Source organism: Nanorana parkeri, unplaced genomic scaffold, assembly GCF_000935625.1.
Source record: "Nanorana parkeri isolate BGI_ZX_2015 unplaced genomic scaffold, ASM93562v1 scaffold139, whole genome shotgun sequence".
Classification (NCBI taxonomy): Eukaryota; Metazoa; Chordata; class Amphibia; order Anura; family Dicroglossidae; genus Nanorana; species Nanorana parkeri.
Window position 1 is genome coordinate 1,906,283 of NW_017306407.1, and position 16,399 is coordinate 1,922,681.

The window sequence follows — 16,399 nt, forward strand, 5'->3', positions numbered from 1 at the left end:
GACACAAACTAGCGTCCTCCCGTCACCCTAGGCTCAGTATACCGCAAGCTGTAGCTCACGGTATACTGAGATGCCGCAGCTGGAGCGGATCCCGATAATTGTGCTGGTATCCGCCCAGCTGCGTGACTGACAGCTGGCTCTGCCTATCTAGAGGCAGAGCCAGCTGTACCCGCCCCCTCCCCCGTCCATTCCGCCAGTCAGCGCTGGCGGATCGGAGCGGGGAATCCAGCCCCTCCTGTCACGGCAGAAAGCCGTGACAGGATCGAGAGGTGAGAGAACGCAAGTATGTGTTCGCTCACCTCCCGATCTACTGAGCCGACCTGTGAGTCTCATTGTCACAGGTCGGCTAGAACTATGAGGTGAGTGAAAAGCACCCATCTCATAGTTCTCCTTTCAGCAAATATTTGCAAAAGGAGACTTGGGCAAGAACACCCATGGAATAAAAGTGAGAAATATCTAAAGTTATGAAAATTCGACAGGGAATGCGGTATGTTAAAAGATTATATATAAAAAGCCAAAACAAAGCAGAGCAGGTTTTAGAAATGTTTGTGTTTTTTTTAATATTACTTCAATTAAGCCAATACAGACAACGCATTTTTTTCTTTTTTCATTTTTTTTAAAACCCATGCCCCACAAAAATAAAAGATACACCAAACATTTGTACATAAGGGATTGTGTAGCATGGACACTTTCTAAGAACACAATTCCTACATCTCCTAGGCAGGCGCTGGAACAATGAACTTAATCATGGTGTTATGGATCATTCTACTTTAAAAGTGAAGCAGTTCCAAAGTCCCCAGCAAGTTCTCGCCTTGTCTTCACATTACTATGTCATTTCCTTGCTGGATCCTCACTGGTCAGAAGCAGAGAAGACAAATAGGCCATATCTGATGAAGTATGTATGCAGAGGTTGCTCATCTTTGTACATACTGTTGCAGCTGAAATGAAGTGATGCTGAGGTGACAACAGCTGGCTTGTTACAGTGAGAAATGGAACAGTACGTAGGGAAGGTAAACGGCATATTACAAAATAAAATTGAAAAAAAATCCAACATGGCAAACAAAGGAAGTGCCAAAAGAAGGTATGGAAAAACCCAGGAAAGTTAAAACGATGAGTGACCCCCAGTCTGTTCCTGATAAACTTCAATAACGTCTTCCTCCTCCATGCCAAGCTGCAAAACAGAAGATACAGATCGATAAAACATCACTAGTCTTATGTATCATAATATTTAAAATGAAAATGAACAGAGTGCCTACTAGCATGGTAGCAGTCTTTGACTAGGAATCACCATCAAATGACAATGATCACCGTTCCTGGTCACTGTGGCCAAGGCTATAAGCAGCAGTGTGGTTACAGCAAGGATAATGTACAATGCCCATACACGCTGTAGGAATGAATCTACAATGATCATGTTTGACATCACACCTCATCAAGAAGGCTGCAAGTGTTCAGGAAGAGGCTAAAAATAGTTTTTACCTTTCTCACATTATGTGGCAAACTACATTTTCTTATGCCATTAGCCAAATAGGTCACAATTGAAGAAAAAATTACATATCCTTATCACCGTTAATAGCAGTATTTCCTACCTGACTACACCAGTGCTACTTAGAATTTCTTGCGAGCATATGCCATAAAATAATGAACTATAGCCACATGACATGCATTTGCTCTACTGCATTTATAACACCATGCTAATGAAGAAAAGTGATGCCGGTAGTCATCCTTCCCTACACATCTAACCCAACCAAAAAAAAAAGTATTTCAATATAGCACTCCTGCTGTGAACTGAATGCAATCCATGTACATAACAAACCTCTTTCGGGGTCTGGTGATCTGAAATCCTCTGTCCTTCAAAAAGAAACCTTAGAGAATTCATGGGAACACCCTAAAAAAGAAAGAAAAATAATGTTCTCATTAATTCACCATAAAAAAAAAAAAAAAAAAAAGGTATAGCCTAAAGTGATGATTGACCAAACAATGGGAAAAATTACCATTAACCAGATCAGAACCTCTAACCAATGAAAACATTTCGGAGGTAAAATAGCAAATGGTTAAAGAAAAGAAAAAAAAAAGGGGGGGGAAATATGTCAGAATATACTCGTTTGAACCTTCCAGACTGAACAAATGTTAATGCATGAAGTAATCATACAGTAAAACAAAGCTTGACAAGTGCCAGGCCTGCAGTCCTCTGATATGGTTTATTTCCCCGAATAGATTGAAATCTTTGCCCACACTTCAGAATTCTATCCTTCCTATACTAAAGTACAGAACATGGAAGGTGAAGACACAGGCCCCTTAACACAGTCAAGATTGCATTGCAAGGTGATACCAGTGGTAGGAAGACTAGTGTGGGTGGGGTATAAATCCAATCCACGAAAGGTTGGCCATACTACTGACCTTGGCACTTGAACTTGCATTGCAAGGTTTAACAATTGATGCCATTTACTACTTTGAGGGAACAGATCTATAAATGCTTTCTCTGTGCCAGTATTACGTCAGCTATCAAAGCTACATTAGTTTGGGAATGAAAAATCAGTGAAGGATAGGATTCCACATACAATAATAAAAAAAGTGTCACAAGGCAATTACGGTTCTTCTTAAGGTGCCCACACACTGCACGATTATCGTACGATAATCGCAAAGTGTATGGAAGGCGTGCAACCGTTTCTACTGTACGGTCGCACGTCTTCAGTCGAACCAGCATGCTAGAAAACCCGCCAAGAATCGTACGATTCTTGGCGGGTTAGTGGCCTGCTTGTTCGACAACTGCCGAACGGGCCGGTGTGCGCCCACGCACACTGCCCGTTTGCAGTCATCGGAAGCCCGCCCCTCAGGGGGGCAGGGTTGCGATGATCGCGAGTACGATCTGCCTGTCCAAGATGGGCAGATCGTACGTTTTTTTTTTTTTATTACTTGGAAAGCCTCGCAACACAAAAGTTTTGCGAGGGTTGTAAAGTGTATGGCCACCTTTAGACTCTTTCAAATCTTCTGTAAGCAGACATGCAAGTTCGTTCAGTATATGGCAGAACTGGAACATGCTGGATTAATGAAGCGTTCCCTTCCACCCGTCATGAACATAATTCACAACTAGATTACCAAATGTGCAGGAAACGTGTAAGGTATAGCAAAATGGCTTATGTAATCCGGCTATAAAGTACCAGTAGAACATACAAAACTAATATGCCAAGTATCTTTTGCTCTGACAAATGTGAACTGATTAGTACAATCCAGTGGGCTACTGCATATTGTACGTCCCAGCACAATAAACATGGGTCAGGCTACTAACTCAAAGTGGAACTTCAGCCAAAACAAGTGAGGTGATCTCTCTCAAATAGAGTATCTGGCATACAAAGTGAAGGGAATGTTTTTCCACTAGGGAATGGATTCCCCTCACTCTGTATGACTCCAACCAAAACTTAATAAATAAAAACACCATACTGGTGGGAGCTGCACTTTAACCTGAAGCATATAGTAAAATAAGGCAGTGCATCAAAAAAAACTGCCTTGTATTATATTGTGGAGATGACAAGAGAAAATGAAGTAACAACATAAGTAACTGTTTAAAAAAGGAATGCCTTAGCAGGTGTACACAAGTCTCAAAGGCAAATCCAACACATTAAAAATATTTGTAACGAGTCTTGAAGTGAATTCTGTTACTCTCAACATATTGATTACGATTGTAGTAATTGTACCAATTTAAAAACAGCAGTTGACAGCCTGGATAGAAGATAAACTGTCCCATCTACAAACAAATGTCAGACAAAACGTAGCTAGGGATGTCCCAATACCACTTTTTCAAGACTAAGTACAAGTACTTTCCCTCAGGTACTTGCCGATACTCGAGACTGTTTCTAAAACAACACAGACTAATTATTTTAGGGCAGTTTCTCACCAGAGCTAAATACAGACATCAGCAGAGCAGAATACGTGTCCCCAGAGCAGAATACATGTCACCAGGCAGCGATCTCTGCGGGCAGTGGCTATGCTGTGGAGAGTTCAACGGGCAAGTGCCAGTATGGGGCTGTCCATGGATGTGCCTTCGCCAGGAAGGAGGCGATATAGATCCGGCCAGGAGCTGCCATGGTCAGGCACAGCCAAGTCCCCAGCAGGCTGTCTGAATTTTCCACAAGCGCAGGAACTCAAGACAGCAAAAATGTAAAAGGGCCAGCATCAGCCTTAAAAAAACGTGGCATCTCTAAATGGAACAAATCTCTTGTGAAATTTTAGATTATGAAAGACTTGGGGCCTCCTCACATCATGTGTTACAGTTACGGTTACGATGCACTCTACCGTAACGTGCTGTTTATTATTCTATGAGGCACCTTCACACACCTTCTGACGGATGTGCATTGCAACTTAGCGTGCAGCAACCAAATGATGAGAGTTGCAGTTCTCTGCCAAAAAAATTAGTGCACTGCAACACATGGCGATTAGTAAGGCGAATTGGCAAATGAATGGCACCACATAACACAGTAAAGTTTTAATGTCCACTTTTGCAGTCAAATTTGAGACAACCCCTCTATACTCTTTGTTATGTGTTCCCATTCACACAGCATTATGAAAAATATTTAAAAAATAATCTCAGAACTCGAAAACAGCCGCGCTTGGTTTCTGGAGGAATATACAGCTCTCCCACTTCCTCCACACGTTACCCCCTGCCACCGACTTTTCTCGCCCTCACACGGTCTTTGAATCGGAATGTGATAAATTAGACCACCTTAGACATGTGGTCTCATTCATGTATTCTTTGTTGAATACTCCTATAGCTGATAGTGTTCCCGTCTACATCCGTAAATGGGAACGGGATCCGGGTGTTAGTTTCACCTCTACCCAAATAGCGAGACTTCAGTACTTCTCCCTCAAATCCTCCATTCATACGAGAGTCCAGGAATCCGGTTTTAAACTCCTCACTCACTGGTACAGGACCCCCCAGCTCCTCCACTCAATGTACCCATCTGTGCCCAACTGTTGCTGGCGCTGTAACGAAGCCCCGGGTGACTTACTTCATATCTTCTGGTCCTGCCCGAGAGTGACTCCATTCTGGTCTTCTGTGAAGTCCTTACTAGGTAAAAATATATATATATATATATATATCTCTATATCTATATCTATATCGATATATAGATATATATTTTTTTTTTTTTCTTTCTTCTCAATTTTCTCTCTTTCCCTTTTTCAGTACCGATTCCTGCTCTCCTGCGCCGATATGCGCCAATATCTCCACCTACCTCAGGAACACCTGCAATTATACACTGATTATAAGCTTGTCTCAATGCATGCACATGTCCATGGCTTCCCTACTTGACTATCATCAGCCGGGTTGTAAGATAGCCACATAACTGTTGGTTGCATTGTACGTCCTGATAATGAAGACGCTCTAGTCAAATGCCACGCAGTCCTGTTTATGTATCCTTTGATCTATTACCTGTATTGTTTGAAAAACGTGAAATAAAGAATTTATTAAAAAAATAATCTCAACTTTTAGATGTTTTGTTGCAGTAGGCAACATGGCTGATTCCAAGATTTTCTGAGCACCATCACAATGATCTGTCCTTAGAAAAAGGCTTAAGTTGGCCATACACTGCTTAATTTTTTTCTTCAGCCTGTGAGTTTAACAAAAAAAAAAAATAGAACAGATTCCACCATTAACACTTAAAAGCATTGATGGAGGAATCTCCCACTGTCTGCATTGTATCCCGATAGTAGCCACCAGCTTGCTGTCCGAATACTCAAACAGAGCGTGCAACTCATTGGCTGCAGGCTCTGTTCATTTGAAGATTTTCCAACCAGCTCCTTCGATCAGCTGATCGAAGGATGCCGGCTGAAAGGGTGCCAAAAGCAGCAGCCACTGTGTGAATTTTGGCCGGTTCATGAAGAATCTGAAATTCACACAGCGAGGAATTTATCAGAACTGGAGCAGACAAAATCTGGGGCAGTTGCCTAGGGCAACCAATCAGCTTCTCTCTTCAGTTGAGATTTGAAAATGAGCTATGCACAGCTGCTCCAGTTTTGATAAATTCCCCTCATAGTGTTTAGCCACCTTTAAGATATTTGAGGATTATGCTTCTCTCATTAACATTTGAATACAGAAGCAAGAGCTGTAATCCTTTAACCCCTCACAGCTCCTCTTAACATTGCAAATGAGAAGTAGGAACTTTAACCCTTAATCCCATATTTCTTCTTTAAAAAGGAGAACTATGAGGTGAGTGCTTTTCACTCAGCCTCATAGTTCTAGCCGACCTGTGACAATGTAACTGTCACAGGTCGGCTCAGTAGATGAGGGAAGAGGGTAGAGGGAAGTGAGCGAACACATACCGGCGCTCGCTCACCTCTCGATCCTGTCACGGCTCTCGGAGGGACTGGATTCCCCCCTCCCAGCTCCAATCCTCCAGCGCTGACTAGCGGAACGGATGGGGGAGGGGCAGGTACAGCTGGCTCTGCCTCCAGATAGGCAGAGCCAGCTGTCAGTCACGCAGCTGGGACCCTTAGGAGAACTATGGGGAAAATCCCTAACCCCATAGTTCTCCTTTAAGCTTATGCTATGTGAATGGTAACAAATATAAAATAGGTGTTAACCCGAATTGGCTGCGAACGTGAATATGCACTTTAAGGACAGACATTTTTATCTTCATTCTTTGAGCTGGCAATACTCTTATGGATCCGACTGCTGGATGATTGCAGCGCCCTAAAAAAAAAAAAATCGATGACTTTACACTACCATTATTTTGATTTCACAGCATTAAACCGATGATGAAACGGATCAGGATAGGTTGGAATAGGTTCTGATCCGTTTGAGGCAGATGTATGGCATTGGTGGATCAAACGATTACAAGGTAAAAACATTGGCTGGCATCTATTACCGCCATAACTTTTCATGGCAAATTGATTTTTCAGCTCTACACTTATTAAAGCAGTCTTTTATTAAACCCAAATACATGATTTAATGTCAGGAAAATTGAAGGATTTTATTTTTTTTAATCTTTAGAAACAGACTTTAAGTCAGGAAACGAATTCTAAAACAGCTATGGACCTTAGCCTGCAATTCATTTACCTGTCTCTGACAGTAGGATTCTTTCAGCTTTTTCAGGTGCGTCGTCATTTTTACCTTAAAGTGAATTTCACTGCTGTCCTAAAAAAACAAAAAATTAAGTCTGGTTAAAGCTGGTTGTCAAGTGAAAACAAGCATTATTTGCATTAATACTCAATAACAAAGTGTTGGGGATATAAGAAACTAGGGAAGCGCCGATAACAGTTTTCCGGCATAGAGTACTGATATTTTTATTTTCGGTACTTGCCGATACCAAATACCGGAAGTCCTATAAAGGAAGCTTGTAATGACTCGCCGCCCGGCTTCCTGATTGGCCATCTCCCCGTCATTACACACTACTCAATTTCCTGATTGTCTAGAAAACCGGCTCCGTGCTCCCTTGTCACCAGGTGATAAGGCATGGTGCCGACTTTCTGGACAATAAGGAAGCCGGGAGCAGTTAAGGGGGGGGCGGGTGAGTCATTACCAGCCCACCGACTTCCTGATTGCCCAGGAAGCCAGATCCTTGCTCGCGGGTGATGAGGTGGTATGGAGCCTGCTACCCAGCCAATCAGGAAGCGAGAGAGTATTAGGGCGAATAACAGGAGAGAATGGCAAAGGACAGCATATACAGGAGAGGAGTAACAAAGGTATAACAGCAGCCAATATGTACTAGAGACTAGAGTAAAAAGGTATGACTGCAGGCAATACGCACACTGGAGGAGTGCGAATGTTATGACGGAGGACAAGTGAAGGAGCATGGAGGGTATTACAGTGATCAGCAGGGGAGGAGTAGGGGGTGTATGACAAAGGACAGCATATGCAGGGGAAGAGTATTGAAGGTATAATAGCAGCCAAAAGAACAAGGGAACAGTGTGGAAGGTATTGTTGCAGACAGTATGCATGGAAGGAGTGTGATGGGTATGACAAAGGACAGCAAGTGGAGAGGAGTATGGGAGGGTATAACGAAGGACAGCATGGCCAGAAGGAGTGTTAAAAAGGTATAACAGCAGGCAATATGTTCAAGAGACTGGTGCGGAAGGTGTCACTGCAGGCAGTATGCGCAGGAGAAAAGTGCAACGGGTATGATGGAGGACAGCAAGTAAAGGAGAGGAGTACAGAGGGTATTACGGTGATCACCAGGAGAGAAGTAGGCAGAGTAAAACAAAGGACAGCATGTGGCAGGGAAGGAGTATCAGAGGCATAACAGTATGACAACAGGCAACATGTAAAAGAGACTAGTGTGGAAGGTATCACTGCAGGGAGTATGTGCAGGAGAAAAGTGCAAAGGGTATGCAAGGAAACAGTATGTGCAAGAATGGCGTGCTGAAGATTTGACAGCAGGTGTGTGCAGGTGTGACAGCACAGTGAGCCCTATAAATGTGGGTATACTTTTCAATCAGTAGCTTAAATTGTCTAAATATGTTTTGTTTTTTTTAAAGAGAAGACTTGGACAAGTCCGCTCTGATTTGTGAATGCTTACCTGGCCAATTACTTTCAGTTTAATATAGTCACCGCCTTCTTTCTTATCTCCTAAGTCCTCACTGGATGGTTTAGCTTCCTGAAAAATAAAATAAACCAGACATTATTTACCAGACACTTCTTTGGGAAATGTAACAAACAATTGTTTTTAAAACTAATGTTAAAGAGGATACAGAGCCAAAGATATAAAAAAGGTCCAATCTCCAAGCAGTGAGATTTTTTTACAATCTTTTCTGCATTATCAACTGAAATTTTCATTATTACCAGTGTGAATTATCACTTGGAAGTTAAAACCTAGAGTTTTAAACTGGCATTTCTCACACCTATGCATTACTGTAACGATCCATGCAATTGTTTTGGGCATTGCAGTGCAATTATTATTAATAATTATATTGTGGCGTCAATTTATGCAGTGCTGTACATATGTAAGGAGCTCACAATCTAAGGTCCCTATCTCACATGTATACACACATGCACTAGGGAATCTTACCAGCAAGTCTTTGGAGTGTAGGATGAAAAATGGTGTACCAAGAGGAAACCCACACAAGCACGGGGAGAATATGCAAACTCCATGCAGATAGTGTCCTGGTCAAGATGCAAAACGAGAATCCCAGTGCAGCAAGGCAGAAATGCTAACCACTGAGGAGCTGTGCTGCCCTATTAATTTTGTATGGCAAGTGACGGGGTGCCACCCTGCAGCATTAATGTAACAAGTGTAGAAGTGCTTGGCAAAGCCTGGTAGTACTCGATACCCAAAAACTGGTATTGGTGCATCCCTAGTTTTAAACTTTTAAAACTTTTTTTGTTGTATTGGGACAAGTAGATTGTCATGAAGGACAAGTAGATTTGACCCCCGCTTTAGCCCTTGGACAAGTAGTTTTTTCAAAAGTTTCCACACCCCTGTAATTCATGGTAAATTAGAAAAAAAAGTGTGTTTTCTAGTCTTTCAGTGCAATGGCAGCCCTTTTAAATGAATGGACTGCTTTAATGCAACACATGTTAACACACAACATAATGCACACTGAAGGTGTGAAGGAGCACAGAACAGAACAAACTGCATCATACAATATATGACAGAAACTGAAAACAGGGCACATATAACTTACTACTTGACAATTAAAACTGACAGCAATCATGCGTTAATATTGGCTGGAGTGTGCCAATTAAAAATGTCAACAATAAACACATTGACTGTAATGGGTTAAAAGGAGAACTATGGGGTCATTGTTTTTCCCCATAGTTCTCCTTAGGGTAACGGGAGGACACAAACTAGCGCCCTCCCGTCACCCTAGGCTCAGTATACCGCGAACTGTAGCTCGCGGTATACTGAGACGCCGCAGTATACCACGAGCAGCTGCTCGCGGTATACTGAGACACCGCAGCTGAAGCGGATCCCGACAATTGTGCCGGGATCCGCCCAGCTGTGTGAGTGACAGCTGGCTCTGCCTATCTAAAGGCAGTGCCAGCTGTACCCACCCCCTCCCCATCCGTTCTGCCAGTCAGCGCTGGCGGATCGGAGCGGGGAGGGGGGAATCCAGCCCCTCCCCTGTGACGGCAGAGAGCCGTGACAGGATCGAGAGGCGAGCGAATGGCGGTATGTGTTCGCTCACTTCCCGGTCTACTGAGCCGACCTGTGACAGTCTCATTGTCACAGGTCGGCTAGAACTATGAGGTGAGTTTTTTCCCATTAAATCAGGAGTGTAGTCAGATGAAGGCACTATTCCCAGATCCCTCCTTTCTCCAGCAGTCAGATGCCTAATGCCCCTTTTTACATAGTCTGTTCACGCATCTTAATGTCCTCTCATAAGCAGTGTTGCTGATTCAGCCCCGTGCGGAGTGAGCAGCTTCCAGAACGAGGAATCAGCAGGCTTATCATGCAGAAAAAGATGAGAAATAATATTCTTCTAAGGGAGCGACAATCTACAGGAGAACAGGCAAGACGGCACAAAAAGCAGTTCTATTATCAGCAGGCACCTTCACTTACTGCTCAGGATTGCAGTAGAAGGGAACTCGCACATGTCACAACACATTCTAGTATATTAGGTTATGTCTGAAAATCTGCGGAAGTCATTTTATCACCACTCTACATTAGTTATTCTTTATTTAGCACATCATAGTGCAAACCATGTAGCCAAGTATTGCTTTAAAAAGATAACACAAGATTAGGTCCATCACTAAGGACTGAACAAGCTGAACTCTAAACTAAAATACATGAATGTTTGAATAGAATTGAACATCTTTGCCAGTTCAGATACCCTTCAGCAAGTTATAGGGCCAATAAATAAAGCAGACGGTCACACTCAAAAATCTGATTCTACCAATGCATCCCTCCATGTATTATGATGAATAACAGACATGTCAGGTGTAAAATGCTGCGATTGTGAAATACTTACACTTGCAGAGCATTCACTTCCTGCTATGAAAGGGCAAAATGACTTCAGTTTGCCAACACCATGCACACTGGGATCAAGTCATCAGCAGAGCATTGCTGGGAAATCTCATCTCAGAGCTTCATAACTGGTAAAGCCTTCACCAAAGCAGAAAACCGTTATCCTGTAGAAAGTATAGTTACATAACTATACAAAGTATGAACTCAGATGATAATACTGAGCTTCATACCTACACAGCGACCAAGAACGCCTTATTGAAACTGTCATCAGTTACCGTGTAGACGGTTGGTTTAGATATACGAAAGAACTCAGATGTCTCCCATACTGAGATCCTCAACTACATCCCAACCAATGATGCCTTACTGAATCAAGCCAAGTTCCTGAAGTGTAGCATTACAAGTGCGGGTAGAAGGAACACAGATGATATCCATAACCACCTCTTGAATCAATAATGCTTACATTAAGCTGTCAAATGATTATTCCAGACACAGTATATAAACACCAATAACGAAAGCTATGCACATATACTGAGATTCACAACTGCCCTCTGAACCAAAGCTATTTCCACAAAAATAGAAAGTTGGTTGGTTTGTAGGCAGCCTAATATGCTCATACACATGGTATGCACAGATACTGAAATTCATAACTACCTTATGAATCAAAATGCTTACCTTAAGCAGCAAAATGGTTATACAGGGTACAGTATATAAGCACCAATAATGAATGTATGCGCATATACTGATACTCACGGCTGCCCTAAGAACCAAAGATATTTCCCCAAAAATAGAAAGTTGGTTGGTTTGTAGGCAGCCTAATATGCTCATACACATGGTATGCACAGATACTGAAATTCATAACTACCTTATGAATCAAAATGCTTACCTTAAGCAGCAAAATGGTTATACAGGGTACAGTATATAAGCACTAATAAAGTAAGAAGGTATACACAAATACTGAGATTCACAACTGCCCTCTGAACCAAAGATATTTCCCCAAAAATAGAAAGTTGGTTGGTTATTCCGGACACAGTATATAAGCACTAATAAAGTAAGAAGGTATACACAAATACTGAGATTCCCAACTGCCCTACGAACCAAAGAAGTTTCCACAAAAAAAGAACTTTGGTTGCTTTGGAGGCAGTCTAGTATACTCATACACATAGTATGCGCAGATACCAAAATTCATAACTAGTTTATGAAAAAATGCTTCCACTGAAGCAGAGGATGGTATACGGGGTCCAGAAACACCTAATGGCAAAGACTAAGGCGTACATCGTATCGAGCTTCAGAACTGCCCCATGGACAGATGATGCTCCCTCTAAAGCCATAATGGAGAAAGTATAAAAATACCCCACAACCAGGAATGTATCAGGACTGAGATTCAGAAGTAATGAAGCTTTAAAGAAGGCAAATTGGCTGTTTTAGAGGGCATATAGCATTATACTTCGATACCGATATACCTAACTCCCTCCCGGGCCAACGAGGTTTGCACTGAGGCTGCAACTTGATTCTAATTAGAGGCAGTATAGTAATACTGAAAACAATGTATACCTCAATACTGAGATACATGACCACCCCATGAACCAATGAAGCTCTCTTTAGAGCTGAAACTTGGTTATATTGGAGGCAGCATAGTAATATGCATCAATATCGAAATTCATAGATCACCTCCTAAACTAATGCTTATACTAAGCAGTAACTGGTTATTGCTGAGATTGCATAGAAATATCAAATACACCGATATATTAGGTATGAATAAATCTTGGACCTCATGACTCAGTGCTTTCTAAAAGTAAAGTGGCTATTTCTGAAGCAGCATAGTAGCACCAATACATGGCTGTATGCACAAGTATTGATACCCCTATCCACCATACAACAATGATGATTCTACTCCGCAGTAATTAAAATATTTATAGTAATTATAGAATACCAATACTCCCGGCATAACCACATAATACTTCCAACGCGGGAGGTTATTAACTTGTGGATACTATAAGGCCCCGTTCACACCTGAGCGTTTTACCGCGCGTTCCTACGCTCGGTAAAACGCGCAACAGGTGAAAACCCATGTTTGCCTATGGGCATGGTTCTCACCTGCGCGTTTTACCGCCCGTTCGATCGCGTGGTAAAACGCCATACGCCCAAAGAAGTGCATGAGCTAATGCTCGGCAAACGCGAGTTTCCAATACGCTAAGGTGTGAACTCAGCGTAACTATACCAGTGCTCAAAGAATGACATCAGCAGTAAAGACACATACTGAGCCCAGAGAAAGACTTCTAATACAGATTCCACCTATGGTCAGGAAGTTACCTACAGCTACAACAAGCCACAGAAATATATCCCTGTATGTGATTTCTGTCCAAAACCATGCGTTTCTGAGAACCATAGCCACAAATGACGGAATAAACATCAGTCAAAGTACCGCAGCGCTGAATACTGAAAAATGGCCTGGCCAGGAAGGGGGTGAAACACTATGGCCTTCAAGTGGTTAAGACAGGGAAGTGAAAATTAAGTGCAGTCTACTCAAACAGGGCTGAAAGAGCCCTACCCTGCCCCCACTCAGGTGAGAGCAATCATAGCCTCCAACTTGGGAGCTCACAACAAGCCCCGGCCAGGTAGGAAGCCCTGGTTGCTACCAGCAACGGAACTCCCTCTTGGCCTTGCAGCACTGTGCTAGTGTAATTAGAAGTCCAATTTCTGCACATGTTAATGAGTGCCTATGAATCAGCCCGTCTGCAGCACAATGCAGAGTATTAGCATTGGAGCCTGCCAAAAAAATAATGCAGGCCCATTTTAAAATATTACACCACACCTAGGAAAGGGTTTTTCCACCCAAGCTATTGTCTCTCCTTTTGAATTTCCCTTTAATTACAGGAGAGTGCACAAAACTGGAGCAATACCCCTCCAGTACTCTTGCCCACTGTAAAGCTTTTGGCAAAAGGAGCCTGTAAAGCAATCGATACAGCCATTCTAGGCTGATAACTCTTTATAAAACTCACAACAGAGGCTGAGAAAGAGTGTGAAATTTGGGAACAATCCACAATACTACTGCACCAGACATCGATTCCATGTGGGAGTAATTAGGTTGTCTGGGTTTGCTGCTTTGCCGATTTAAAAAAACGTATCTGTGCTGCAGCCCTTGCCTCTAATCAGCCATGCACTGGTGGAAATAACACATACCTCCTGTGTTAGCAAGAGGCACTGTAACCCCCAGTAACCAACACTCAAAAAGAGGAACACCTTCCAGGAGTCCAGTCCACATCCCCCCATTGTGGGGGGATGCACTCTTCCCTGCATTCTCTGAACCAGAAGGTCCCTGATCAAGAGACTGTCTCCCAATCATTTCTACAACTTGAATTATTGTGCAGAATGACTGAAGAGTTGACACCATCTCTGCCCTCATACAGTCTATCAGGCTTTAAAACATGCCTGACGATTCATCCACCACTGGCTTCCCTACACAGGATTGGCACCGTGGTATTTTTGGAAGAAGAGGGATATTTAATGTTGCAGGCTGCACATCGCTGCCATGTGTGCTGACTGATGAGAGCATTCTTCCTTCAGAGGCCTTGGTTTCCCAAACATCAAACCAGCGCCCGTTGAACACACAGGTCAGTACCCATACAACCCCATACATAGAGGGGGAAATAGGATTGCATACATTTCTTATTTCTGGGGCAACTGTTAATAGAGGAAGATAGAGGAAGACGAAGTTCCTTCAGAGGGCTTGTTCTGCAAAACACACCAAAAAACAGCCCAATGAACACCAGAACTTAAAAAGGTGTCAACCAGTGCCTTATGTGCCCAAACACTGAGCGAAAAAGAATAGGAAGTGGGCGTCCAACCCCTGTCCTACCTCAGAGCTGCTAGCACCAGGATCCACCGGATCAGATGATGCTGCTTTAGAAAATGAGTCTGCTCCAAGGGCTCCCTGCCCTGAAGACTCCAGCTCCAGTGCCCCGCTTCTGATGCCCGCCCCTTGCGGGTGTGGGAGCCGCAAGGTTCTGCATCCTGCTCCTCCTCCATCCACCATGTAGCGTGACCGAGCATGTGCCTGCACCCGGCCTTAAGCCGACAAAGATGGAAGCTCCATGAGGTCCAACCGACCGCTGTCCTGGTGTCTGATGCACACCGGAAAGGTAAGCAATCCCCCCGAAGACCTCAGTAGGTAGTCTTCACTAGGGAGGACTCCACTGAGACCTTTACACCAGAAGGATGGTTGCCTTGCAATCCATGCAGGAAACCTCAGGCATAAAAAAAAATAGAATCCTATAGACAGATGGGGCTGTCTTGGAATCCCTTTCCATGAGCACCTCAGGTCCACTGTCCCTGGCATGCGGTACTCACGAACCAGGGAGGCCCCTGCTCACTAGCACGAAGGCCTGGCTTAAAACAACAAACATTACAATGTCCTGTTTGGCAGGAGGAAACACACAAAAAAACTGAAGCGTGCTAGGCTTGTGCTCTTTTTATTTAGGTGTGGGTGATGCGTTTCCTGTTCCGGTGGGAGGAGCTTATCTCTCTGATGCTGTCCTGGAAGGTCACTAGAGAAACAGCCGCAGTTACCCTGGCTGTCTGAATACAAAAAGTCGGCAGGTATGATACCTCTCATCCAGCCTGTTTAGCATGAAATGGGGGAATAAACCCAATTTTGGTTTGACAACTAGAGTACAAATATAACATGGGTGCAAAAATTGAAAAAAGGGCCTCAGTCATGAAGGGGTTAAAGGCCTAAGCAAGGACGTGGCATTTATTAGATGCTTAAAAATACACCGATCATGGACAACAAAATCATGAATTTATCAGTCCAAAACCTGAAAGTGGCCTTTATAATAGGCATGCATGGATACTAGTATCGGTGCTGATGAAGAGTAATTGTACCCGCCGAAATGCTCCGATGCCTAGCCCGATACTTGAGCTTCCGGTATCAGGAAGCCAGACAGCGAGCCGGCTCCATGGCCACGAGTTATTACACACCGCCTGGCTTCCTTAATGGGACTTCCAGTATCGGTATTTGGTATCGGCGAGTACAGAAAAACCTTCATCGGTGCAACCCTAATAAATACCAACTTCAGCCAGCAGTCTGTACTTACTACTCATCTCACTACTGGCCCACCACTAAGACAGACAGCCTCTCACTGACCAATAGTAAAGCTTGGGGAACTAGAGAACATGCCAAGTTCCTAGCTGAAGACTATATTTGCATAATAGCCTGGGGAAACTCTAGAACCCTGGTACACAACCTTCTTGGCCAAGTTCCCCTCGGCGTCCAGAGATGTTACAAGACATACTTGTAGATCTCATCTTTATCTAAAAATATTTGTATTACTAGGTTCTAATGTACTGGCTAGAGATGTAAATGACTGGAATTTTCCAAATGCAAATCAGGGTAACATTCATACATCATGATGCACAATAAAAAGACAGCTAACATTTGTTTATTACAAAACATTGAGCCCATTCTATGTAACCGTGGGCTTACGTCCTCAACCCTGCCCCCA

The 16,399-nt window shown here is 43.2% G+C and overlaps 1 protein-coding gene across 1 annotated transcript in view; it reads right to left on the reverse strand.

Moving 5' to 3' along the window:
- Window positions 1-540: 540 nt before the first annotated feature.
- SUMO1 (small ubiquitin-like modifier 1) overlaps window positions 541-16,399 on the reverse strand; it is a 19,839-nt gene continuing 3,980 nt past the window's right edge. Inside the window, exons 2-5 of the mRNA XM_018554014.1 lie at window positions 8,511-8,588; window positions 7,052-7,129; window positions 1,814-1,885; window positions 541-1,171 (exon numbers count right to left, since the gene is read on the reverse strand). Of these exons, the coding sequence (XP_018409516.1) occupies window positions 1,103-1,171; window positions 1,814-1,885; window positions 7,052-7,129; window positions 8,511-8,588 (297 nt within the window). The 3' untranslated portion in view covers window positions 541-1,102. The remainder of the gene's footprint in view (window positions 1,172-1,813; window positions 1,886-7,051; window positions 7,130-8,510; window positions 8,589-16,399) is intronic.